The 27,160-nt window shown below is 37.1% G+C and overlaps 1 protein-coding gene across 7 annotated transcripts in view; it reads left to right on the top strand.

Annotated features, from left to right (window-relative positions):
• Positions 1 to 27,160, top strand: part of PDE4D (phosphodiesterase 4D) — a 1,455,129-nt gene that overhangs the window by 342,218 nt on the left and 1,085,751 nt on the right. For all 7 annotated transcript variants that reach the window (XM_045040042.1, XM_045040038.1, XM_045040044.1 and 4 more), the window contains one exon: positions 13,513 to 13,646. In XM_045040042.1, coding sequence (XP_044895977.1) covers positions 13,605 to 13,646 — 42 coding nt within the window. In that variant the 5' untranslated portion in view covers positions 13,513 to 13,604. The remainder of the gene's footprint in view (positions 1 to 13,512; positions 13,647 to 27,160) is intronic.

Here is a 27,160-nt window from a genome sequence, read left to right as displayed (position 1 = left end):
TTTTACTACAAATGTGTTGTCCTTGGCTACTTAGATTTCAGACATTAAATTTGATTTTATTTTGCAAATTATATGTTTTACCTTATATTACTTCTTCAGTGAATTAAAGAGATTTTTAAAGATAAAAACTCCAGCGTCCCAAGTAGTATTGTCCTTTTGAAAAATTGAGCTAATAAACCATTGGGTGATAAAAGATAGCCAGATCCTTAGAAAAGAAACTGCCATTTCCATTTCCACTGAGAAATTCATCTATTAGCAAAATAATCTTTTAGGGGTTTTGCTGTTAGGTACTTCCATCACTCATCACCATTATAAATGAAAAGGGAACAAAATCTAATTTCAGGTGCCAGATGGGTACTTACATGAATGGCAGTGATTCAGCACAGGCTCCAATTAGAGCAACTAAGCTCTGAGCAGCTACTGGGTAATCATGGGGATCATGCTAAACAGAGGTGAGTTCTCTTCTGTGCGTTAGGGTCCTCTGCTTGTCCTTTCTGGACACTCAGGGGCTTTCAGATTTGTTGAGAAACTTGAGAGCTGCTCAGTGCTTGCAGTTGAGAGTGGGTTTTACAATTAACTTCTTGTGGCAGAGTGATGGAGTTCATTTTAAAGCTCATTCAACGAGTACTGAAGAAGAAAGTATCAGAGTGAAAAGGATTTAAAACCTCTGAAAGTAAGATTTGAAATGTCCATTTGACCTTAGAAAGGGCTGTGGAAGAGCTTAGGCTTGGACAGAGAAAGTAAAGATTAAATCTTGCACTACATTTGAGTGTCCTGAGAATTAGGACAGGGTCCTTAATCTGTTCCAGGGTAACTGCAGAATAATACTCCTGGGGAAAAAAAAAAATCTATTGTTAATTAAACAGTTTTGCAACATTAGTAAAATCTGAGTTTCCTAAAAAAACCAATCCTTGCTTACTCAAGTAGAGGCTAAACAAAGTGAAATGAAGTTAGTGTTTAGGAAACACCTCCTTTCATGCAGGTATGATGCTTAGTATGTGCTGACCCCAGTTTCTCATTTAGTCTACACAGTGGCCTTGCAGTATTGGTTTCAGTAGCTCCATATATATTGACCATGAACTTGACATTCAAAAGGGTTACCTTACTCCTCAAGGTCACGAAATCAGGAAATTCCAAAATTCCTGACATCCCACCATTTTATTCTGTTCCTTTCCTTTTCTTCTCTGAATAAACATTTATAATGTAAATTATTCTACTTCAGATGGTATCTTAAAATCTCTTCTTTTGGAATGCAATGCACGAAAGACCTCTTCAGGAATGAAAACAGAAGAAAAAGGAACCCTACTGAGGGGTTGACTTGTTTCTGTCTCCCATATATATGAATATGCAAATAGCAAAGAGAAAGAGTATGTTGAAAATGACTGTCCCCTGGCAGAAGGGTATTATAATTTCTGCCTTAATAGATCTTGACATTGTTGCCTGTTACCATTAACACCCATCATGAAATGGTAAAATAGTAAAATTCTTGAGCAGAAAAAAAAATTCAAATTCTTTGTCCAGTTTCTCTTCTGCTGTTGTTTTAATTTTAACATAAAAGGACAAGAGCATTTTACCTTTGATTAAAAACTTGTTCCTTGGCTCCCACTGAAACTTAGCGGCATGTACGGTTTTCACTGTGTTTGTGTTAATGACAGTTCCACAGTGGGCTCATTCCCTTGAAGGATGCTAAGTGGGTTGTCCCTGTCTAAGGGGTGGAGAACTGAGAAGTTTGGGTTTTATTTCTAGTCTTTGGTTTCTTGGTTGTGTTAATTTCCTTGTTTATGTTTCTTTCAATTAACAATGAACTTTTTCATTTTCTGCCTTGTTTTTCTGCTGTTTGTGTAGCCTGCAGGGTATGACTCCTTTGGTAGCAATTGTTAATCAGGGAGAAATGATAGCCTGAGGGTACTGAGTTACTTGGTGTCAGGATAAAAGTTGTTCAATTGAAGTCTCATTAGAAAAACTTTCATCACCTGCCTTAAGTAAGCTCTGCATGAGGCTCTGTCCATTTTTCCCGTCTTTTTATCTTTGGTTTATTTTTTTCAAATTCTCATTGTATACCACGTAATCTAAAATAGTAGTATTACTAGGTCCCTAGTAACTTATTAAAATAGGGACGTTGTAATTTTGCTCAAGGGAGCTCTTCACCATGTAGATTTTGCAGAAAAATAAGAAGTAGGATTCATTGCTAATTGATAAATGGAGTCAGCTAACGTAAAAATGGGTGGGCTAGTTTAAAAAGGAAGTTCTGCAAATATCTGGCTTATATTTCTTTAGAGATGATAGTTTTGCTTCTGCAGCTCAGATGGAGAAAACCATATACATAATAGAATCCAGGATCTATGAGTTGGATCTCTCTCCCTTTTCCTCCTCCTCTTCGTCACCTCTCAGCTCCCTCTCTCTTTGTCTTTCTTACCTATCTACCTACCCAACTACCTACCTACCTATCACCAATTAATCCATCATCTATATATTTTTCTTGTTTTAACCAGTGGGATGGAATAGTTTATCTTTTACAACTGAGCTCATCTCATGATGGAAAGTACCGACTGTGATTTGTAAGGCATGATTTGTAGACTCCCTGTCTATGCATATATCCCACAGCCTTCAATGACAATATTACTCAAATATTTCTCAAATTTAGAAGCACTCAGATGGTGGTAGGCTTTTATTTTAATCTGATGTGAGAAAGAAAATATTGAAAACGAAAAAAGCTTCAGTGAGCTCCATCCTTTGAAGATAGTGACTACTTAAAACTGGAGATTTTGTGGGGATTGTCTTACCATCATTTTGTTTTCCCTCTTGATGACTCAAGGGTTTTTGTCCTGAGGCTCTCAATGGATCTGTTATAACTTAGCTGGTGATGACACATCCCAAAGGGTCCTTCTTTCTTGGCCTCAGGCCAGCAGACTATGCACTATGCTGTCCTATGATTCACACAACAAAACTACTCTAGTCACCTCCCACTGCCCGGGCCTGGAAGAGCACCCTAATGAGGGAGTGGGAGGGATACAGTTAGGAAAGTTGTTGAAAAGACGCTTCTGTTGTAACTTTCCTCACTACAGCAGGGAGCTCAAACCAGAGCAAGGTATGCTCAAGTAACAAACTCAACATTTGTGAGAGATGAATTGCAAAGTCCCTGGCCCTTTATTTAGGGTGAAAACTTGTGTTTTAGAGAGCTGCAATTATTTCAGGTGGGGGGGGGGTGGGAAAGGCCACAAAGCATGGAATCCAAAAAGAAATGTAATTTATTTGCTGCTAAATGACTCAGCTGGACTATTTTGAAATAAGGCGAGTGTTGAAATTTTCACATATCCATACCCTTGGAAGTGAAGAATTGGGTTACCTTGGGAGCCACATGATGTACTCTATCTTCCAAAATGTTGATTATTTTATCATAAATTTATGCTGAAGTTAAAAGTGGCTTCTGTTCTCTTATGTAAGGGTTATCACCTGCACGTGTTCATTCAACAGGCATTTGCACAACAGTTTCTGGGTGTAGAATTCTATAGCCACCTGTCTTTAGGGACAGAGATCTGACAAGTTGTACAAAAGAGATGAAAGGTACTACCAGTCCCTACTGTAGTGTTGCTTTTCCTCTACTTGGGGAAAAATATCAGTCTATGAAATGGCATTTGAATAACTTAAAGCAAAGTGTTCGTAACAGCAGAATAACTCAGAACAGACTTTGAAGCCATTAGGTGTATGAATCACTTTCTGCCTCTTCTGGGTCCCACACCAGCTATTCTGAGCCTCCATTAGAGCACTTAGTGAAATGTACTATCTCTCTCTCTCCCCCACTAGTCTGTGAGCTCCTTGTGGAGAGACATTTTATCATGTTTATCTTTGTAGCCCTCGACCTTGGCACAGTGCATTGCATACCTCAGGTGCCTAGTAAATGCCTGGTGAATGAGTAAGAGGGACTACTGTTAACATATTGTGGGAGGAGAAGGGAATAGGATGATGGTTTTGTATGGGTATAAACTACAAAAGAAAATATTTGATTCTTCCTAGTCTAGAGACAAAATGTGCATTGCTTCTTGTAATTCTAGTCAAGGGAAGCAGTTCAATTCAGTACAATTCAGTAAAAAAATATATTGAGCATATGTTCAGTTGTGATTGTCTACACAAACATGAAATGTTTTCTGCCTTCAAGAGTCTTGGAGTCCAGGGTGGCAGTGAGTGGCAGTGAGACAGAGATCAGAAACAGAGATCATTTCAGTATAATTTGGCGAATATACTATTGAGGGCATCCTGGAGGCATTAATGGAAGGAGAGATCAGTGGCATTGGTTCAGGCTGGCAATGAGGGTGGGGCTGGGGATGTTGGCGAATCAGGAAACTCTTTAAGGGGGACTTGACACTTTAACTGAACCTTGAAGCAGTAGTAGCCAAGTAAAGATGGAAGAAAGTGGATATGGGAAAGAGGAAGGGGAAAAATGGACAACACAGACATGGAAGTGGGAGCCAGCATGGAGCATGTAGGCAGCTACAAATGGTTCAGTATAACAAGCCAGTGAAACATAATGTGTGGAGGGACAAGTAGGCAGTGTTGATGTCAAGGAGACTTATTAGCAGGAACCTACAGAAATGGTGTAGATAAAAATTTGGAAAGACCCTGGTGGTCCTAGACCTGCAAGATAGAGCTGAGGAATGTTTGCCAGGTATGCTAGTAGGGTGTGATCACTGATTGAGTATTCGTGATCAGGGAAGAGGTCAGGAGTTTGGCTTGAGGGCCTGGGTGGATGGTGGTACCATTAAATGAGAGAGAGAGGGAGCCAGGGGCGGGGGGGAGGGAGAAGAACATATTTGAGTTTGAAGAAAGAAAAAAGGCTGAGTTCATATATGGACACGTATTTGAGATACTTATGGATCTTCTAAGGAATGTTGTTGAGATGAACAGATTTGAAGCTCAGGAAAAGTCATACATATGTATGTATTTATATGATTAACATACATATAAGTATGTTATAAGTACTTATACTTATAAGTAACATACATATAAGTTGCTAGCATACATAGGGCTAAACAATGAAAACTAATAGCCCAGGTGTATTATGTAGACCAGAAATTCCCAAGCGCTGATCAACCATTAGGTGTTCTAAAAGCTTCCTGAGTATCATATGGAGAATTGGTTCAAAAGCAGATTCCTCCAGGGGGACCTGGGCGGCTCAGTCAGTTAAGTGTACAACTTTTGATTTCAGCTCAGGTCATGATCTCATGGTTCATGAGTTGGAGCCTTGCAATGGGGCTCTGCACTCGCAGTGTGGAGTCTGCTTGGGATTCTCTCTCTCCTTCTCTCTCTGCTCCCACCTCACTTAATCTCTCTCTCTCTCTCTCTCTCTCTCTCTCTCTCTCTCTCTCTCTCTCTCTCACACACACACACACACACACACACACACACACACACACACACTAAATAAATAAATAAACTTGAAAAAAAGTGAATTCCTCCACATCCTGGAGGATCTGATTCATTAGTGGAGGGTCAGGAATCTGCATTTTATGGAATTCCTTGGCTAATTTTGATACACACTCTTGTTTAGGAAGACTGATGAAGACTAAGAACAGTGGTATCACCCATGTTTAAGGGGTGGAAAAAAAAAAAGACTCCATGAAGTAGTAAGAGATCAAGCAATCAGCCAGCAGAGAGTGAAATCACAAAAGACAGAAGAGAGAGTTTCTAGAATGAACAAGGGACAATTTTAGAGTAGGGAGCTTTAGTCAGAGAATTTGGAAAGTGTTTATTATATTTGGCAGTATGGTGGTCTAGAATCTTTAGAGAAGGAATTTAAAGAGTAGAAGGAGTAAAACTAGGATATACTGGTGTGAGAGGTGGAAGTAGGAGTAAAGAGGTGGAGAAAGTGACTTTAATAGACATTCTTTCAAATCATCTGATTATGGAGAGAAAGAATAACATTTGGAAGGGAGGGAATATAGGGTTAAGGAAGATTATTTTTTAACGAGAGGAGAGACTCAAGAGAATATTTATAGTTTGAGAGAAGAAGGCAGCTAGAGCAGAAAGGGGGATGGAAGGTAGAGAGTAGATAGAAGACACAACTCCACATGAGAGAAGAAACACCTCATCCTTTCAAAGAGGTAAGTGAAGGTGAGATGGGGTTAGACAGGAAGCTGAGATGGAGTGTTTGATAGAATGTTTAGGAAGACATTAGGAAGAAGCTTTAAATCATTCAAAAGGTAAGATTGTTGAAGCTCATCTGAGGTAAAGAGTTCAACCATTCATTTATTACTTTATGAATATTTTTATTGCAAATAGTGACAAGCATTTCCTCACCCATGCTTTTTTTCCCCAATTTATAATGCAAATGAAAATGTTTTGTGGCTTGAGCTCTTGTCAGTCCTACAAAACCCAAATCTCTTGTTTGTGGATTCCTAATTTGCATTTGTCTGCGTTCCGTATGTTGTTTTGTATTATTGGAAACTAGCATATGGGGAACCTCAGTAACTGATTTTCTAGGAGAAGCAGAGCCTGAAGAGGTGTGTGTGTGTGTGTGTGTGTGTGTGTGTGTGTGTGTGTGTGTGATAGTCACCATGACTGAGGCCAAAAGAGATCAACTGACACCCAAATGGAAGAAGAAATAGCAGAGCCAGTGAGCGAGAACTTAATATTGGCCATCCCTTTCCAACTAAGCTTCTTCCCAGTTTATAGATTCCCAAAAGGCCACGTCTAGCATGTTGCATAAAAGAGCATAGTTGGGCATACAAAAACAAATGCTCAAATTAATGGACATGCAGTGCACTAAACTCCTAACAATTACACCAACAAAAGCTTACCACTTAAAGGATGCTTTGAAGTAGGAAGAGAGGATCAATGACCTGTTCCAAACTCACTCAAGTACTTTCTTTTAACTTGACTTTTAAGTGTTAATTTTTCCCAAATGTTGAAATTTAAGAAGCTGAGGGATATAGAAAGAAAGGTAGAAACATCTACCTAAATACTGCCACTAATATTTTCCTATATTTCTTTCCAGTCTTTTCTCTGTGTATAACTTTTTATAAAAATATGCTATATCTGCAACTTTAATCCTGCTTATGTCGTTTAACATTATAGCAGAAAAACCTTTTTCCATGTAATTAAAAATATCTTGTACTATACATATTTTTAATTATATAGTATATTATGAGGTTTCTCATATTTTATTTAGCTATTCCCTTACTCTTGGACATCTAAATTGTTTTTAAATTTTCATTACTGTACGTACCATTGTTGGGAACACATTTGCATATAAAGCACTTGCCATATTTCAGGTTGCTTTTCTGAATTACTATGTAAAAATATATAGCATCATTATAACTTCTGGTAATTAATCAAATTTATTTCTAAAGAAAGCTTATAAGCAATATATGAAATGCATAGTTCATCATATTGTACACCATTATCAAGAATTTTTTTAATTTTTTAAATGTTTGTTTATTTTGAGACAGAACAGAGTGCGCACATGAGTGGGGGAGGACCAGAGAGAGAGAATCCCAAGCAGGCTTTACATTTTTAGCACAGGGCCCAACACAGGGCTTGAACTCATGAACCATGAGATCATGACCTGAGCTGAAATCAAGAGTCGGATACTCAACTGACTGAGCACCCAGGCACCCCTTAAGTATTTTATTTAAAAAAAAACCAAACCCTTAACTTTGTTAATTTGTAGGCAATACAACAGAAATCTTGGGATTTTAATTTTCATTTCTTTGATGAATATTAAAAAGGAGTATTTTCCACATTTTGATAAAATTTTATTTCAAATTTTATACCACCTATTAAAATGATTTTTAATGGACTTATACTTCTATTTTTAATATATTTTATTGAGTAGTTTCTAGGGGTTCAGTGTTATGCTAAGCCTTGTGGAGAAGGCAAAAGAATGATAATGAATTGCTTTCAACCTTAGTAATCTGTATTTTATAATTATAAAACTTGCAGTATGGAAAAGGCCTTAAAATGTGCCTTACTCAAGTTACAGTTGTGGAAGGAAAGATTAAACCCATAAAACAATTAGGGACACCAGGCAAGATAGCAGATGATAACATGGCACAACGTAGCCTTTCTTATTGGAATTCAGAAAAAGTAGAAAGCTAGGTGAATTGCAATGTCAGTTGTCATTAGAAAGAAGGACCTGCTGGACTTTGAAGAATAGAAGAGTTAAGGGCTAGGAGGGGAAATGAACGTGTCGCAGTTGTTGGAAAGATTAAACCATTCAGACTAGGGTGGAGGGTTTGTGGGTTGGTGTTGGGACCTAGAGTGTGAGATGAGATCATATTAAATGTGTACCTCACAGGTCACCTGACCCCTCTGGTTGAGACCCATCACCCTGGCTTCTGTGAGGTAGCTGAATGGTGCCTGAAAAGCCTGACCTACAACCTAACTCTACAGGGCCATCCTTGTGTTACCAACAGATTGTACAACTTCTGCCAGAGCTAAGCTGTTGAACTCTATTGGGCACTCTGAGTTGCCCTGTGGAGTGAGTTTTAGGAAAATCAGTGCATAAGGCAGCATCCTGTGTTGTTCCACGTAGTCCTGTGACTTTAAGCAAATTATTTACCTTCCTGTACCTCAGTTTCCTCATTTGTACCACAAGCTCATTGTAGATATCAGATTATATAGTTTCTGGCCAGAGCTCAGTAAGGCACAGCTTTCACAGGGCACGTTGGAGAAAAGAGGCAGGGTATAAATAGAAGGCAGACTCTGGGGTCACCCTCAGATCTATTCCAAGGAGGAGTCCTTTCTGTTAATTTATATCTTTAGAAGGTATGAGGCACTATAAGGGACTTTATTTCTTTGTCTTTGTGCAGATTTAGCCAAAGGACACTGGGGCGAGTATGCATGTTACCTATCTTCTGTACGGACAGGGTAAAATTAGTGGGCACTTAGGAGCCTATGGGATTAGGTCAAACTTCCCTCTGAAAAATCTGCTTTTTACTTATAAGCTTCTTTTAACTTTTTGAGTATTTAATTCTTGAATTGCTGCCTCCCAGTTTCTTGCTTGTACATATTTTGGTGGATGATCCTTGAGAAATTGAGTCTGTTTTTATTGTACTTCTTTGGGTTATCTTTTACAGTGATCAGAATTCTTTTTTTTTTTTTTAAAGCATGCCATATCTACTTATTTTTCTTTTTGGATTAGAATTTAATCCAGGAAAGAGACTTTCTATCCTGATTTCATTTTGATGTTTAATTTATATAGTCCCAGAAAAATAGATCTTGCTGGGGTGTTGAGGAGACTAAGTTGGAGACAAACTTAACTGATTATCTTTTGATCATTCATAGGCATCTGCATTCAAACTGTCCTTCTCTGAATCTATAAAATTTGGTGGTTGTCTGAAGATTAGTAGAATGCCTGGCACATACATGATCCCCAATACATTTTTTTTAAATTAATGCATCTGAGTGGTTGCTTAATTCACCAGTCACTATATGAAATTACTTACTATGTAGAAAAAAAATATTAGTTACCAAAGAGGTGAAGAATAAAAAAAACTCCTCTAAACTCCATCAAATATATTCAGCAGTCTCTCTAACATTTGCAAGTAATTAGTACCTTTTCACTCATTTAGGGTGTCACCATTGTTTATTTTGAGACAGAACAGAGTGCACACATGAGTGGAGGAGGACCAGAGAGAGAATTCCAAGCAGGCTTCACTTTGTGAGACACTATCTAATCGATCCCCTTAACAACCCCGTGATGGGTTGTGGAGATACTGTTATCTCCTCTTTACAGAGGAGCAAGCCACTGATAGAGGAAAAAAGAGAAGGGATTTTCCGAATACCACCCAGCATGTGTATATGACACATTGATGAAAGTGGAACTTCTTTCTTTTGATGGCCAGTTCAGGGCTTTTTCCACTCTCTAAGTCCTTAATCTCTAGGAAAGAACCTGTCTTAACTCCCTTATCCTTTCATCAAAGCAGAGGAATTTATACAGGTGTGCTAGCTCAGATTCTGTCTCTGAGTGTTTCCTCGGCAGGAGCTGACTCTTCCTTCTCCCTAATTAACTTTTATGTGGAAACTCCTATAGTAATGAAATTGCGTGTGCAAGTGTTCTCTCACCTGGTTTTCTGTTTAGTGCACCTGGAGGGAGCAAGCGTTTCTGCTGTCTCACGGCATTATCTTTGCTGAGGGAGGAATTTGTAGGAACTCAGATAACTCCCTTCCTGAGAGAAAGCTTTTTTTTTTTTTAATCAAAAATTCTTTGGGCACAGCTTAGCTATTTGCAGAAATTTACCATTTGTTTGTCATTAAAGCGCACTGGTTCATGGTATTGGCAGCATAGCATGCTGGCAGCATAGACAAAATCATGGGAGTCAGAGAAATCAAGTTTGAATCCTGGTTTTGTTATTTACTGGGCATTTCACTTCTTGGAGGTGATTTCTTCCATTGTCCAATGGGGATGATGCATTAATGATATCTACCTCACAGGGTATTGGGAGGATTAAAGATAAAATATATTTGCCTTATGATGAAATGAGCAGAAAAATGTGATCCTCTTCCTGGACTCTAGATCCCATTTGTGTGCCCTGTCTCTCATGTCCCCTCCTGCTCTGCTTTCCTCCTCACTCTTCTCTAGGACACTTTCTGCCCTAGCAGGTTGACCGGTGAGGTGGACAGCAGCAGCTTCCTTTGCCCTCTGGCTCTTTTGCATTTGGCCAGTGGGGAGTCCCAGCAGGAGATCAGAGGAGGATGAGATCATATTCATGTCCTTATTTCCTTCCTTTCAGGGTCAACTGAGGCTAGTGGTGTCCCAGAGAATAACCTTTTCCAAGGCAACCCACTTTGTGACACTCTTCTCCTGTATCAGGGACCCACCCCTCTCCTTGTCCCTTTTGAGGGTGGTGGAAACTCTATTATTGCTTGTTCCAAGAACTTCACTTATCCTTTGTAGATTCTTCTACCCTACCATCATCTTAAATAGTCTCTTTACCAAACCCTCCTTGAAGGATCCTAATATGAGTGTGCTGTCTATTTACTCCTGGGATCTTAACTGATACATTATTCATTACTGTTTAGTTGAAAGTACATCTGCCTAGGTCTGTCTTATTTGAGGGAGTTTGGCACATTTAAGAGAAAAGAAAAAAGAATGGGTTGTTTTTATTTGCCGTTTGATATTAAGAGAAGAAGGATGATGATGATGGTGGTGATGATGTGAGCCAAGCATTCATCTGGACACTGTTTTATACACATTAGCTCATTTAAACTCAAACACACATGAATATTATTACCTCCCTTTTGTAGATCTCAAAAAAGATCAGAGGGGTTAAGTAGCTTGACGAAAGCCACACCGAATGCCTTTGGGGAGCTGAAACCCTAACCTACGCCTATTTGGTTTCGAGGCCCCTACTGTTTTAGCCAGACCATGTTGCCTCCCAAATATACAGGCTGAGAAGGTCCAGCCCATCAGCAGTCAGTTCTCAATTAAACCCATTTGCCTACTCACATTTCTATAGGAAAGTCTTTAAGTGATGTCAAAGCAAATTTGTTAACAAGTTGATTATTTCATCAGATCTTATCAGGTCAATTCCATGATTTGTCTGTTTTGACTGATTTGTTAATTTAAAACCATTGAGTTACTAGCCCACTAGGGGCAGCTGACTATTCCCTGGTTGCCCCTAAGAGTACTCATTAAATACTGAGTAATTAAATATTTTGAATGAGTTTTTCTCTGAGAGCGTATATGCTTCCCACAGCTTTTAGTTGGATTTTATTTTCTCCCTAGGTGTGGAATATTTAGTTGTCAGTTTGTATTATTTCTGTCCACTTCTTAAGTTAATTCTAGGTGGGTAATACAATTTCACATTTTCTGAGCACTTATAAAATGCTTGGGATTAGAACCAGTCAGGAAGGGTGACTAAATTCCTGGAGGTATACCAGCTGGGAAATTTGCATTTGTGGATCATGTCTTCCTGCCCTCCCCCACTCCCTTAAAAATAATCCACACACACTCCAAGAGACTGTATTTATCTAGCAACTCACATTTGATTGTGCACGTTTCGCTTACCTCAGGCAAGCCTTTTCATTAATCTTGGAAGAAGACTTTGTGCCTCAGTGCCCTTTGGGTCTCTCCAGTTGTGCCTTGGGACATTGTTAGTAGTAATAAACTGGATTTCTCTGATTCTAGCAGTACCTCGCTGTTGAGGGATCTCTGGCCTCCCTGAAAGTATCTGCCTTTTAGGGTCATACGTCTTTAGGGGGAATTCACACGTGTTCAAAACAAGTCTTTGAGGCTTACGAGTCTGCCAGTGCATTTGCTGGAAACCTTGGGGAAGGTTCCTCTCCAGTGGTGTAGGGGGGACCAGTGGGTTCCCCTGCTGCTGAGGGCTGGCCTTCTCTAGGGAACTGCACAGTTGCTGTGTTCCTAGAAGCTGTCTTCCTTGGGTTTGTGTGTGTGTGTGTGTGTGTGTGTGTGTGTGTGTGTGTGTGTGTTTAAAGTATACACAGTTACTTTGTTTGAATGTATTTATATTTTTGTATGTATAACTCACACACTTCTGCACTTTGAGATTTTTCAATCATTTTAGTAAAACAAACTCCTTCAGACTTTGCTCACTGTTATTCTTTTCCTTAAATCTCAGACCTGAGTCTTTTGAGAAATTTAGAAGAAACCCAAATGATAGAATACATGCTTTTGTTAGAATCAGTCTGCTCCTACAATGTCAGTGTACATCTACAACGTCAGCATGTTTGTGTTTTGGGCCAGCTTGTTTGCTTTATCCCCTTTCCCTTAGTGTGACTTCTTTCCTAAAAGGCATTTCAGCCCACATGCAAATATACCTTGTGAATATGTACATCATGCCCAGATTCTAGCTGAATATCAGAATGATAGTCTATTTGCTCTTTCCTCAAAACTTGAAATAGAGAGTCTCTTTCTTAGTGTCTCCTGGGAAGTAAGGTAAGGTGATAAGGCTATTGTGTCATTCTTAGAAACAATAGTTTTGCTTGACCAGGTAGACTGTTTCTCCCACTGTTTCTTGCAACATCTTGGAAGCCAAAGAGTAGAGAACTCCCTAAATTGACTGAAGAACCTTTGTGCTGTGGGTTATCGCTAAAGGTGATACAGGAAGCCACCATGCCGTGGTCAGAGGGCTTTCAGATGTGCTAAGATTCCCCTGATGGTGGCCATACCTTGATGAATCCTGAGTGGCAAGTGGTGGTGGTGGGGGGGCGCTGTACCAGGTGGCATCAGCACACAGTTCAGCCTGCATCTTCATCTCATATGTGTAAATCTAAGTTGTGGCCACTGTACATATTGGTTTGTAAGCCACTAAAAAATGTAGACTGGAAGACTTAATGGAAAACAGATGGTGCTTGAAATCTCTAACTTATATTTGACAAAAGCTCTTTTGGAAACGCTGCTTGTGTGTACTTTTGTTGATTTAAACACAGCACCATTTTAGCTTGTTCTGCTGAATACTTTAAGAATTATTGTCCTAATCTAAGACAGCATTTCAAAGTGCACATGTTAATCATATACTTGATTAAACATTTCCTTGCCTTTCTCTTCAGAATCCAGTTGGCTTTTGAGTGGATAATTGTTGCAGTGAGCTCAGTGACATTGGAAGCGACTCTTGTCCATTTGAATTACTTAAAACACCACCATGAAAAGAAATACCTGTGATCTGCTTTCTCGGAGCAAAAGTGTAAGTACCTTTTGTTTTCATTTCTTTTCTAAAAATGTGTACACACACACACATATATATTTTACTGTTTCTTTAGATTTTAATACTGTGTTGTCATGATCAGGCTTGTGGGAACCCTTGGTTAACTTTCGCTTCTTGGGACTGTATGCAGATTATTAACAAATGAAGACTTGTTCGTCTGTGTGGCCTAGTTGACATTTGATGAGAATTCTCTTTCAGCCAGTTTATGTGCCTTACCATTCATTTGTATAAGCCTGATGGTGTGATGTTGGAAACTCTGATATTTGGATTGATGCAGAAATTCTGTGATTAAAAATTGAAACTGAAGACAGTTAAGTCTAGTATACTGAGTTTTCTGGGCAAGTCCAAAAGGATAAACTGAGTTTATGTCGTTGCATACTTCAATCAGTCACATTCCAAAAGTTTACGTACATGGTGAATAAATGTGAATACTTGATCAGTAAGACATGATTTCTATGAGCTGTCTACCCTAGTTTATGTCTCTAATTTTCTTTCCTTCAGAATTTATTTTAAGTGAACACCCCCAGGGCCCTGAGGTAGAGTAAGCCTCCTTTCCAGTTACCTATTTATTGTTCTTAAGGTGCCAAATTAGTGATGATTTTTAGATCTGTATTAGCTTATAAATGAAAGCATAAGCAAATAGAGCAACCCGAAGAAAGCTACCCAAGGCAAGGATGAAAGTAGACTGTTAATTTCTATGAGGCAAGCTCTAAGAACATGTCCCTTTGTTAATTTACCCGGAGGGAGGGGGGGAAGGCATCCCAACAGATGCATTTGTGACGTAGGAACATTTATTTGAAGGCATCATAAAAACCACAAATGCAAACACATTTCTCTAGAATGAGAATGCTTTGTGTTGCAACCCGTGATTCTTTTGTGATGGCCCAAGGCCATCTCAGATTCTTTCTACAGAATAACTAGCAGACTTTTAAGGGTGAGCAATGCTGGAGTGTGTGGAGAGGAAAGTCTAGTGTGCTCAGTAGGGTTTCTTAAAAAATGAGAAGGTGCCCAGAAGTGTGCCGGTTCTTGGAGTACAGAGTGTGTTTAATAACTGACCACAGAAATTGAACAAACTTCGAGGGAATGTCTAAATTAATTTGTTTTCCTGGTTGGTGTTTGGTTGTATGGATTATTAGATAAAATAAAGGGCCATGGCTTGGATCCGGGAGTTCCTTCTGTCATGATATATTGGTTCATTAAAATAGGAGGTGACATGCGTACAAATTACCGAACTGCCAACACATCTTTCTGTTACAGACTTTTTTTTTTAATTTTTAAAGTTTATTTATCTTTGAAAGAGAGAGGAAGAGGGTAGAAAGAGGCAGGCAGAGAAGGGAGAGAGAGGGAACAGGTCAGAAAGAGGGAGAGAGAGAATATCTTAAGCAGGTTCTGTGCTTTCATCGTAGAGCCTGATGTGGGGCTTGAACCCAGAAACCGTAGAGCATGACTTGAGCTGAAATCAAGAGTCAGATGCTTACCCGACTGACCCACCCAGGCGCCCCTGTGACTGAGTTTTTCTTACTATGTTAAATATGGATGTAAACCACTTACATAATCCTTCTTTCTTTCATTAAATTTCACTGCCTTGTGATACGAAAAAAATGTGTAAAGCTAAAGGGGAGAATATTTCGGAGAATTCAAAATCGATCATTAAACATTGTTCTGGGGGGAAAACATTCTAAAAGCAAATGATTAACTGTGTCGTGACTTTAAGGAACTGTGAATGCTTAATGATGCTAGGAGATTTCCCATTTAGGTTTGCTTAGTGCAAAAATTTTAATCTTGGTGGAAAGCCTCACGATTCCCGGATTATGAGAACGTGAGTTGCCTACATGGGTCTAAATGTAAACAGAGAGCTCTCATTTCACTGCATCTTGGCTTCTTGAAAATCCACTGGCATAAAGAAAGTGCTTCCACTTAATTAAAAGACTGCAGGTAGGAGATTGCTGTTTCTCAGAGAAAAGAGCTACACTTTTTGCCTAGTTAGAAGTTGTCTTAGAGTTTCAAAAGTTCATTTTGCACTGGCCTGAAAAAGTCACCCCCCCACTAGATTTTTGCCATTACAAAATCCAAGGTTATACACTTAGAGGCAGATGTTTCCTATTTTTGATGAGGAAAATTTTAAGAATTAATTTGGTTTAGGGTTTGAGAATGTTTCTCTTTGGCATTATGGCATTTAAAAATCCAAAGAGAATGTTCTAAATGTTAAAACAGCCTCTGCTCCTCTCTGCAGGTCTCTGCATGTCTTGTATGTGTCATTGGGAAACTTCAGGCGTACAAAAAGAGCAGGAAAAAAAAAAAGATCATCATTAGACAATTACTTCATTTTTTCCTGAACACTTAAAGAGTGTTCATATTTTTCTCTGTCACATTCAAGATCTGGTGCAGTGTCCCTTTTAATGATTAATGCTCTGGATTCTTCATTTATTTGGAAGCGATCCATGAAAACTTTTAGCTATAAAAATATAAATAAAGACCTTTTTTCTTAAAGTGATATTTTGCTGGTTTGGGAGGATAATTTGTGGTTATAGTGGGTAAAAATGGGAGGAACTCACGTGGATAGTACCCAAGTGAGGCCTGGCCCCAGTGGCTGTTGGTCCTTAAGGTCTCCTGTGGGAGACAGATGTGCATCAAAGAATCACACGCATATGTGTAAAGCAGTATTTCTCCAACCTCTTACCTTTTGTAGGGCAAACGCTTTCAACCTGTCTTCATACATAATGGCTTCTTTCTCCATCCTAGAATGTAAATTTCCTGAGACAGAGGCAAGTAAGTAATTACGTGGTAATGGAATGAGTGAATGGGTACCCCATGTTATCTGCTGAGAGAAGCGTCCTAGTATAATGGCAGCGTATCATAGAAAGACGTGGCTTAGTCAGAGAGGTCAGTCAAGCCTTTCCTGAGAAAAGGGGATCTTCAGGGTAATCTGTGGTCTGAAGGGTGACTTAGCCTACTAAGGCAAAAAGGGGGCTTCCAGACAGAGCTAACCTGGTGTGTAAAGACTGTAGTGTTAGGGAATATGGTGGCTTTACATTCAAGAACAAAAGCTAGAATAATCTGCTGACAACTGTAGAGAGATAGATAAAGATGAACATATTTAAGAGATATTTAGGAGGGGAAAAATGATAGTGCTTTCTTTGGAAAGGTATTGGAGGTAGGATCTAGGGGAGAGGAAAGTATAGAAGGTGACTCCTGGGCATGTAGTTAACTTAAGAAAATAGATGCGGTCCTTCCACTGTGGTGGAGAGCCTGGGTGTAAACCTGGGAGGGAATGGAGAGAGGCTAAGCCTGAGTCCACAGCTATTGACATGAGAATGTTTCAAGATACAGGAGTTTGGGGAGCAATTTTTTGTAATTCAGACAACAGGTGGATTTATACTCCAAATTGCTAATTCAATGTAGAAAATAGAGGGACACTTTAGTTGAAATTAAAAAAAAAATCCTGCAAGTTTAACCTCAAGCTGTCTTCACCAAATCTACAAGGGAAATATAATGACAATTATTTCTAATTTGGTTTTTAATTTACTGGAAAGAAAGACCATCCATTCTTGCAAACTATTATGTGTAGAGAAGTTCTGAGAAATAGCAGCCTCAATTATATCCTCTTATTTCTTTATGATACAAACAAAACAGGACTTAAACTAGTTAATTTCTGAACACTTTCAAACATAAGCTCATAAAAAAAGGTGTCTTTTTTTTTCTTCACTATTTCTGATATTATAATGTGGTTAATTTTCATCTATACTTTTATACTATTCCTGAACAAGTAGAATATAATTTTAAAATTTATTATTATTTTCTTAAAAACGAATTCAAATTTAAATAGCATAAACTACCTTAATTTAAAGTAAATCAAAGCACTTATGTTGCTAAGTGAAAATGTCTAAAGAGTCAAATATCATTAATATTATCAAATAATATTAGGATGAACTTACATAAAAGTTTCTATAATAAATGGACCTAAATTTTAAAATCTTAAAATCAATTCTTTATCATAGATTATTAAAATGTGAAACATGTTAAATTTTGATGTTGTGGTTCACAGATTTGCTTATGACGTTTAAAGAAGTCCACAAATTTAAAAAATGGCAAGACCGATATATTGCGCATCAAGTGAAAATATCAAAAACAAATAATTTAAGCTTTACATTCCTGACTTCCATAACCGTTCCAATTGTCTGCATCATTTGTATTTAGAATACATGGTATTAATATTTATCTGTCATAAAATAAGAATTTCAGCAAATTTCACAGGGCTTATAGAGTTTCTGGTATATAATGTCTCCTTATAGTAGAAGGATAACTTAAAGATCTTCTAACCCAGCCGTTTTATTTTGCTGATAAGGAAATTGAAACAGAGGTCTGGGGAGATAAAATAAACGACTTGCCTAAGAGGTAGCTTGGTGTAGTTGAAAAAAAATGTGAGCTTTAAAATCATACAGAGGTGCCTGGGTGGCCCAGTTGGTTAAGCATCTGACTCTTTGTTTTGGCTCAGGTCATGATCTCATGGTTTGTGAGTTCGAGCCCCACATCGGGCTCTGTGCTGACAGTGCAGAGCCTGCTTGAGATATTCCCTCTCCCTCTCCCTCTCCCTGTGTCTATATCAAAAATAAACTTAATAAATAAGTAAATAAAGTCATATAGAATTGGGTTCAAAATCTGGCTCTTTCAACTCTCCAGCTGTGGGTCGTTTGATAAGTTACTGACTGTAGTATTCTAAAGGGTGTTAGGGAAATTATACTAACACACAATGCTTGGTACATCAAAGGTATAGATAACCTCATTAGAAAGTTCTATCCACCTTAGCCTATAAGTGAGAGAGACCACCTGTGTTCTTTCCTCTCTGTGATTCTTAAAATGTGTCAAAGATGGGGGGGAAAAAAAGAAAAAAATACCTATCTCTTATCTCCTTTAACCTATTTCAAGGGCCTGAAAAGCTCCAGTGTTGGAAAAACTATGGTGTCCAGATGAAGTCCTATAAAAATTAAGGCATTCAAGGAAAAACAAATGAAAAATATCATAAAATAAAGAGATGATTATGTAGGTAGCATTTGTTATTTAAAAACTCTGGATTTTCTGATTTAATTAATAATTACAAAAGGAAAGAGAAAGAAAGGAAAAACCTTCATCTGGCAGATAACCCTTTTCTTGAAGTATTTATTTGCAACAGGAAGTGTTGGAGTAGAAGATTCTTCCAGAAGTTTTATGACATGCATGCTTAACCTCTTTAAAGTTTTGGAGCCATCTCTTAGTGGACTGACATTTCATTTTAATGGGTCTGTTCGACATTCTTGTGTGACTTCTTGGAGTTGTATACCTCTTGGAGTGCTTAAGATCACATTTGTTTTTTTCTGGGTGCTGTTTCTTTGTCCATATGCTGAAAGGGAAAAGCATAAGCTGTTTTCTGTCTGTTCTAACCTTCCGAAGTGTCTTTGCCATCTGTGGAAGCTGGGGACAGCTTTGGCTGTTCTGCCTTCTGCTTTATTGGGGCCACACAAGTCTCATTTGTACAACAATTACAGATTTTTGAATTTTTCTATAAAACCATCTTATCTTAAAACTATAATTGGTAAAATGAGGCTTGGTGAGGTATATAGAGCATTTACATGTATAGTGTAAGCAGGAAAATCCCATGCAGAAGGAAAGCCTTCTTTTTGTTTACTATTCTGAATTATAATGGATCAGCTAATCCCTCTCTTTAAAGCTTGCCTTCTCCTGACTCAAATATGTTTTCATGAAGTCATCTAATTTTATTCTAGAACAGCATTTAGTTGTAAACATCTAGAATTTTTTCCTTTTACCTACATAGCATAACAATTTAGGACAGAAAGAAAGTAATTAACAAAGAATATGCTTTTTAAAGCTGTTAGAAAATTTCACAAAAAAGTACTCTAGCAACAACTTTGCTTTTAATTAAATAGTTTAATTGGTTACAGTGGTTAAGGCTCTATCCCAATCCTTTAACAACTACTGTTAGCTGTAGCAGCTCTTTTCAATCCATTGGTCCCTGAGAGAAAGGAACCATTTACAGTGACCCCAGCATCACATCCATGACTCAAATTTTCCTTGGCATTTCTCCTGTGACATATTGATATAGTATGATTTTTCTGCAGTTAAAGATTTAATTCCAGCAGCTTGTATTTCTTTTGAAAATAATCTTAAAAATAATAGATTTACTCTTTCTTGGTATGAGGAGCTCTAATCACGATAGCCCACCATTAGGTTCTCTTCAGTATTATGATGTTCTTTCACTGATCTAGGTGTTTACTGTTTTCCTGTTTATAAGGAAGCCAATGTGATCAAGTGCAGCAATCTCAAACTTGGGCTTCAAAAAGAAATTATTAGGACTTCTGTTTATATTTACTTTCAAATGTGATCTTTTTTCAAATTTCAACTTTTTGTTTCTTTGATAAATGTACAAAATACATGTGTACAATCGATACATATATAAATCGGGAAAATCTATTCCGGATATTTTTCCTGATAGCGGTATGTAATCAAAATAGTTTAGAGGCCATTCTTTGCAGTTAAAAGATCATTGTTTTTGGATTGGGATACCTGGATTCAGTCCTCAAATCCGCTAGTGCTTAAAGATCTGACCTTTAGTAAATTACTTATTTTTTTCTGAGCCTTAGTGCCTATGTGTATAGAAAAGAAAAAGTATATCATAATGAAGGGGAAATCTCCTTTCATATAATAGTTGGTTGGTAAATTCTATCTTGAGGGTTGTGGATGCTTTTTGGTAGCTACAGAGCTGAGTGATAATATCTGGCCCAGAAAAGAATTACTTGGAAATGCCAGGAAATGAAGTATATTCCTCTCACTAAAGAGGTGCAAGCATAGTTTCCAAGACCCTTTAGCCAGTTTTCTTATTATGCACAGGATTCAGCCATAAGAGGAGTGGTTAAACTAGGTGAGAGTTCTCTTTCCTACCAGTTAAGAATTTCTGTGATTCTCAGTCATGTTGTGTCCATTTGTAAAATGAATTGAAAGTCATTTATCAAATAAATACAAAATCAAGACATTGCGGCAAAGGAGTGTATTAGCTCAGTTGCCTTAACAAAAATATGGTAGACTATGTGACTTAAGCAGCAGACATGTATTTTCTTAGAATTGTAGAGGCTGGGGACTCTAAGATCACGGTGCTGGACAGTTTAGTTCCTGATGACAGTTCTCTTCTTGGCTTTCTCATTGTGAACTCCCAAAGGCCCCTATCTCCAAATGCTATCACGCTGGGCTATAGGCCTTCAAAATAGGAATTTGGGGTGTGACACAAACATGCCTTCTATAACAGAGTTTGATATTATTTTTTATTTTACTTTATTTTTTCATCATGATAGGTATACTCTTTAATCCCTATCACCTATTTTACCCACTTCCCCTCTGGTAACCATCACTTTGTTCTCTACAGTTAAGAGTCTGTTTCTTTGTGTGTCTCTCTCTCTCTCTCTCTCTCTCTTTTTCTTTGCTCATTTGTTTCTTAAATTCCACATATAAGTGAGATCATTTGGTATTTGTCTTTCTCTGACTGACTGACTTCACTTAACATTATACTCTCTGGCTCTATCCATGTTGTTGCAAATGGCAAGGTTTCATTCTTTTTTTACTGCTGAATAATATTCCATTGTGGATGTATACCACATCTTCTTTCTATCCATTTATCTGTTGATGGAATCCTCCATAGTTTGGCTCTTGTAAATAATGCTGCAATAAACACAGGGGTTCATGTATCCATTTGAGTTAGCATTTTTTGTATTTTTTGGGTAAATACTCAGTAGTGCAATTACTGGATCATAGGGTAATTCTTTTTGTAATGCCTTGAGAAAATTCCATACTTTTCCCACTATGGACTGAACCAGTTTGCATTTCCACCACCAGGGCATGAGGGTTTCTTTCTCTCTACATCTTCTCCAACACTTGTTTCTTGTGTTTTTGCTTTAGTCACTCTGAGAGGTGTGAGGTGATGTCTCATGGAGTTTTTATTTGCATTTCCCTGATGATGACTGATGTTGAGCATCTTTTCATATGTCTGTTGACCATCTGTATGTATTCTTTGGAGAAATGTCTGTTCATGTTTTCTGACCATTTTTTAATTGGATTATTTATATTTTGTATGTTGAGTTGTATCAGTTATTTACATATTTTGGATACTAACCCTTTATCAGATAAGTCATTTGCAAATACCTTCTTCCATCCAGTAGGTTGCTTTTATTTTTGTTGATTGTTTACTTTGCTGTGCAGAAATTTATTATTTTGGTGTAGTCTCAATAGTTTATTTTTGCTTTTATTTCCTTTGCCTCAGGACACATATCTAGAAAAATATTGCTATGGCTGATGTCAGAGAGATTACTGTCTGTGCTCTCTCCAAGGATTTTTATGGTTTCAGGTCTCACATTTAGGTCATTAATCCATTTTAAGTTTATTTCTGTGTATGGTGTAAGTTTATTTCTGTGTATGGTGTCATTCTTTTGCATACGGCTGTACAGTTTGCTCAACACCATTTGCTAAAAAGACTTTCTCCCATTGTATATTCATTCCACTTTTGTCAAAGACTAATTGACCATATAACTATGGGTTTATTTCTGTGTTTTCTGTTTTGTTATGCTAATCCATGTGTCTATTTTTATGCCAGTACCATTACTTCTGCTTTGTAATATTTGAAATCTGAAATTGTGATACCTCCAGTTTTGTTTTTCTTTTTCAAGATAGTGTAGGTTTTCCAGGTCTTTTGTGGTTCCATACAAATTTTAGAATTGTTTTGTTTTAGTTCTATGAAAAATGCTATTGGCATTTTGATAGGGATTGCATTAAATCTGTAGATTGCTTTGAGTAGCATAGATATTTTAACAGTATTGGTTCTTCCAACCCATTTGCATTTAATGTCTTTCTATTTCTCTGCATTATCTTGAATTTCTTTTATCAGTGTTTTATAGTTTACATAGTACAGGTCTTTGATCTCTTCAGTTAAGTTTATTCCTAGATACATTTGTTTTTGGTACAATTGTAAATGGGATTGCTTTCTTGATTTCACTTTGTGCTACTTCATTATAAGTGTACAGAAATGGAACAGATTTCTGTACATTGATTTTGTATCTTGTGACTTTAGTAGTAGTTTTTTGGTGGACTCTTTAATGTTTTCTGAATATAGTATCATGTTGTCTTAGTATAGTGAGAGTTGTTCTTCTTCCATACCTATTTGTACGCCTTTTATTTCTTTATGTCCTCTCATTGCTTTGGTACGATGTTGAATAAAAGTGGTGAATAGACATCATTGTTTTGTTCCTGACCTTAGGGGAAATGCTTTCAGTTTTTCACCATGGAGTATGATGTTGACTGTAATTTTTTATGTAAGGCCTTTATTATGTTGAGGTATGTTCCCTCTAGATCTACTTTGCATAGGGTTTTTATCATGAAGGAATGTTACACTTTGTCAAATGCTTTTTCTGAATCTATTGAAATGATCATATGGTTGCTATCCTTATTGATGTGACGTATCATGTTGATTTTTTTGTGAATATTGAACCACTCCTACATCCTGGGAATAAATCCCACTTGAAGGTGCTGTATGATTTTTTAAATTTATTGTTGGATTTGATTTGGTGATATTTTGTTGAGGATTTTTGCATCTATATTCATGAGAAGTATTGGCCTGTAGTTCTCTATTTTTGTGGTGTCTTTTTATCTGCTTTTGATATTATGGTGATACTGGACTAACATAGTAAATTTGAAAGTTTTCTTTCCTCTTCCATTTTTTAGAATAATTTGAGAAGTATAGGTATTAACCCTACTTTAAATGTTTGCTAGAATTCACCTGTGAAGATGTCCAGTTCTGGGCTTTTGTTTTTTGGGAGTTTTTGATTAGTCTTTCAGTTTCATTGCTGGTAATTGGTCTGTCCAAAATTTCTATTTCTTATGGCTTCTGTTTTTGTGGGTTATATGAAACTAGAAATCAGTCTCAAGAAAAAATTGGGGAAGAGCCCAAATACATGGAGATTAAATAATTTTCTGCTACAAAATGAATGGGTAATCAAAGAAGAAATCAAACAGTACATGGAAATATATGAAAATGAAAACACAATGGTCTAAAACTTTTGGGATGTAGCAAAAGTGGTTCTAAGAGGGAAGGTTATAGCAATACAGGGAGGTCTAACTGAAGAAATAAGAAAAATATCAAATAAACAACCTTAAACCTAAAAGAAGCTAGAAAAAGAAGAAGAAATAAAACTCAAATCCTATAAAAGGAAGGAAATAATAAAGATTAGAGCAAAAATAAATGATACAGAAACTTAACAGGAACGATGAACAGATCAATGAAACTACAAACTTGTTCTTTGAGAAGATCAACAAAATAAACCTCTAGCCAGAGTTCTCAAAAGAGAGAGAGAAAGAGAGAGAGACAAAGAGAGAACCCAAATAAACAAAATCAGTAATGAAAAGAGAAATCCAGTAAACATTACAGAAATACAAACAGTTGTAACAGAGTATTATGAAAACCCATATACCAATAAATTGGACAGCTTACAAGGAATGGAGAAATTCCTAGAGTTTGATATTCTTAAGGGGTGATTTGAATAAGTCATTATGTTATTTATGCCCTAAGGATGGTGACAGATGTTCTGGGCTTCACATACTCTCTCAGTTGGATAACACTGAAAATTATCTGGTGAATATCATTCTCTTCCTCTACTATTTTCTATATTTTATGTAGGTGAAACCCAATGATGATTTTTGAGGTTCTGATATTCTCTTTATGGATCTTGGGCTAATTTTAATTTTATTTGAAAACGTTGTCTCTTCCATCACTATTCTTATTTGGCCTTTAAAATACTGTTTGTTATTACATCCAGTCCAGTGACCTAGATCTCTAAAATTCCTTGTCCTGTTGGGGGATATACCAGTTGAGTTAACTTTTCAGACTTTTGGCCTGATTATCTGAGTCATTCCCTTTACTCATAGCTTTGCTTTTATGCTACCCATAAATGTACAGTCAAAGGGAGAGACACACAAATGGCTAGCTACAGTTACAGTATATTTAAAAAAAATTTTTTTTAACATTTATTTATTTTTGAGACAGAGAGAGGCAGAGCATGAACGGGGGAGGGTCAGAGAGAGAGGGAGACACAGAATCTGAAACAGGCTCCAGGCTCTGAGCAGTCAGCACAGAGCGGACGCGGGGCTCGAACTCACATACCGCGAGATCGTGACCTGAGCCGAAGTCGTACGCTTAACCGACTGAGCCACCCAGGCGCCCCTAGTTACAGTATATTTTTAAATAAAAGTTATTAAAAATTTTTTAAGTAACTTTCCTTACAATATTTCTGTTGATATTCTCTGAACTCATGAATTTTTATAAATTTTCTCATCTGGAGAATGAATGGGGTAAATTTCAATTCCTCATTAATCACTTCTGTTTTGAATTCTAAAGTATCTTGTAGTATTTTACATTAAATTCTCAATTTCCTAGTGAGTGCCCTGTATCATTTTCTTCCTGCCAGTAGGAGAGATTCAAGATCTCTTCTGCTCAATTGGATTTGTTAGTTTCTTGATGAAATTGCCCTCTGTTTGACTTGAGAGTCTTTTGGATGCTCTACATTTGGATAAAATTGGCACTCACCAGATGTCTTTTAATTGAAGTTCCCTGTTTTTTTTTTTTTTTTTTTTTGACAGAAATGTTGTTTAGTGTTTATTCAAAACTAGAAACAAGTCCTGGATGTTTGGAGGGTACATGGTGTCTAGAGAATTCTTTGCACACTGAATTTAAAGCATACCTAAATGGGCTGTCAGTTTTGGGCCTCTAATGAAGAGCCTATCTGGTGAAATATGCCCCTCAGCCTTCTTAGAATGGCCTCTTTGTACAGAAGAATTTAAAAATGTTGTTTCAAGTTTGTAAACCAGATTTATCTTACGCTTTTAAAAAAAAAAATAAAAACCCTTTTGCAGCTATACTTTTATATTCCTGAGTTTTTGGAAGGAATTTATGTTTTCATGGACCAGGGTGAGTAATTTATACCATTTCAGTCCATTGGTGCCTACCTGAAGGGGGCAGAGCAAAAAGAAATTTGGGAAGGATGATACATTTTGTATGGCATTGCAGAGGTATCCGCATTCATTATTCCTCACAATTATCCTGTAAGATTGTTTTGGTAGTTTTATGGTTAAAATAAAAATTATGGTTCCCTTCCCAGACTGGCCTCCTTTCTCTACTGTATCAATCACCACCTAAGCAAAAGTTGTCACAACTTAGAACCCTGATAAAGTTAACTATATGGAAACTGGATTTTTCCCTTGTGGTCACTCATCAGAGTTCAAAGAAGGTCAGAGGAGATACTTTATGTAAAACTGCTTTGAAAAGTACAGTATACCAAGTAGAGCCAAAATAATATTCTTGCTTATGTCTCTATTGGCAACAAACTGAAATAAGAACTTGTAGTTTTAGAGGTTTCATTCTTTTTGTTATTATTCCTTCTCTGCTGCTTGTGCTCTTTCTTTACAAAATTCAGCAAATGTTTATTGAATGGTTACTGTGTGTCAGGAACTGTGCTGGGCTCTGGCTAGCTAAGGGTGAGTAAAATATTTATGGTCTCTCCCTTTGTAGAATATATTTGACAATTAAACATTATATTTTTTACAATTTTATTTCTCTTACTTTATCCTCCTATATCACCCTGGCCCTAACCACCGAAGTCTATCCTATTTTAATCTATAGTTCTTCCCAGGGATTATAAAACTGTGCCCTTCTCACACCTCCGTGTACTTGTGTTCATCATGTTTTGGTAACTTGTTTGGCAGAGTTAGTTTGAGCTGTGAATAATGTGCCATAATTGTCAATTACGCTCATTGTTGCAGAAACATAGATTATTTTAGAGCGTTTAAAAAGAATCTTTCTCAGATAATCAACATCCGTACAAGAATAGATGAGAGTAAAATGAATGTGAGTATGAAGGAAAGATCTGAAAGAATAAGGACTGATCACCAACCATTTCCTCTGAAATCAATCACACAACAGTTTTAGTGGCCAAAGCCCATCATTACATTGTCGCCTTAGAAAAAGCTCCACTTTTTTTTTTTTTCGATATTGTGATGTGTTCGCTCTTTTATTTTTGGACAATTTCAAGTTGGAGTTGAATTCTCAAAGATTACGTCTAAGAAATAATTACATATGTTGTACTTAACAATGTAAACACCAAAGACACATAAAATTAGAGAGAAGTCTTGTTGAATTGATAATAGCTATTGAATGATTCCTCCAGGCAGTATCGCTCTATAACAAAGTGAAATTATGGAGAAAGTATAATAATTTAGTGGAGTTTTCTACTAGTAGTGTTTTGCTCCAGAAAAAAAATACTTTTAAGGCTTTTTCTTTTTAACTATAGCCAATTCTGTATTTTTGAAATTAGGATTAAATATTGCTTTTTGTTATTGAAATGGCTACCTGCAAGCAAAAGTTTTGAAGGTTAAAAATGATTTCATTTAAAATTATTGTTGTGTTTACG

The sequence above is a fragment of the Felis catus genome, chromosome A1 (genome assembly GCF_018350175.1).
Source record: "Felis catus isolate Fca126 chromosome A1, F.catus_Fca126_mat1.0, whole genome shotgun sequence".
Lineage (NCBI taxonomy): Eukaryota > Metazoa > Chordata > Mammalia > Carnivora > Felidae > Felis > Felis catus.
Note: the sequence above shows the minus strand (reverse complement) of the source record. Positions and strands in the feature narration are given on the sequence as shown.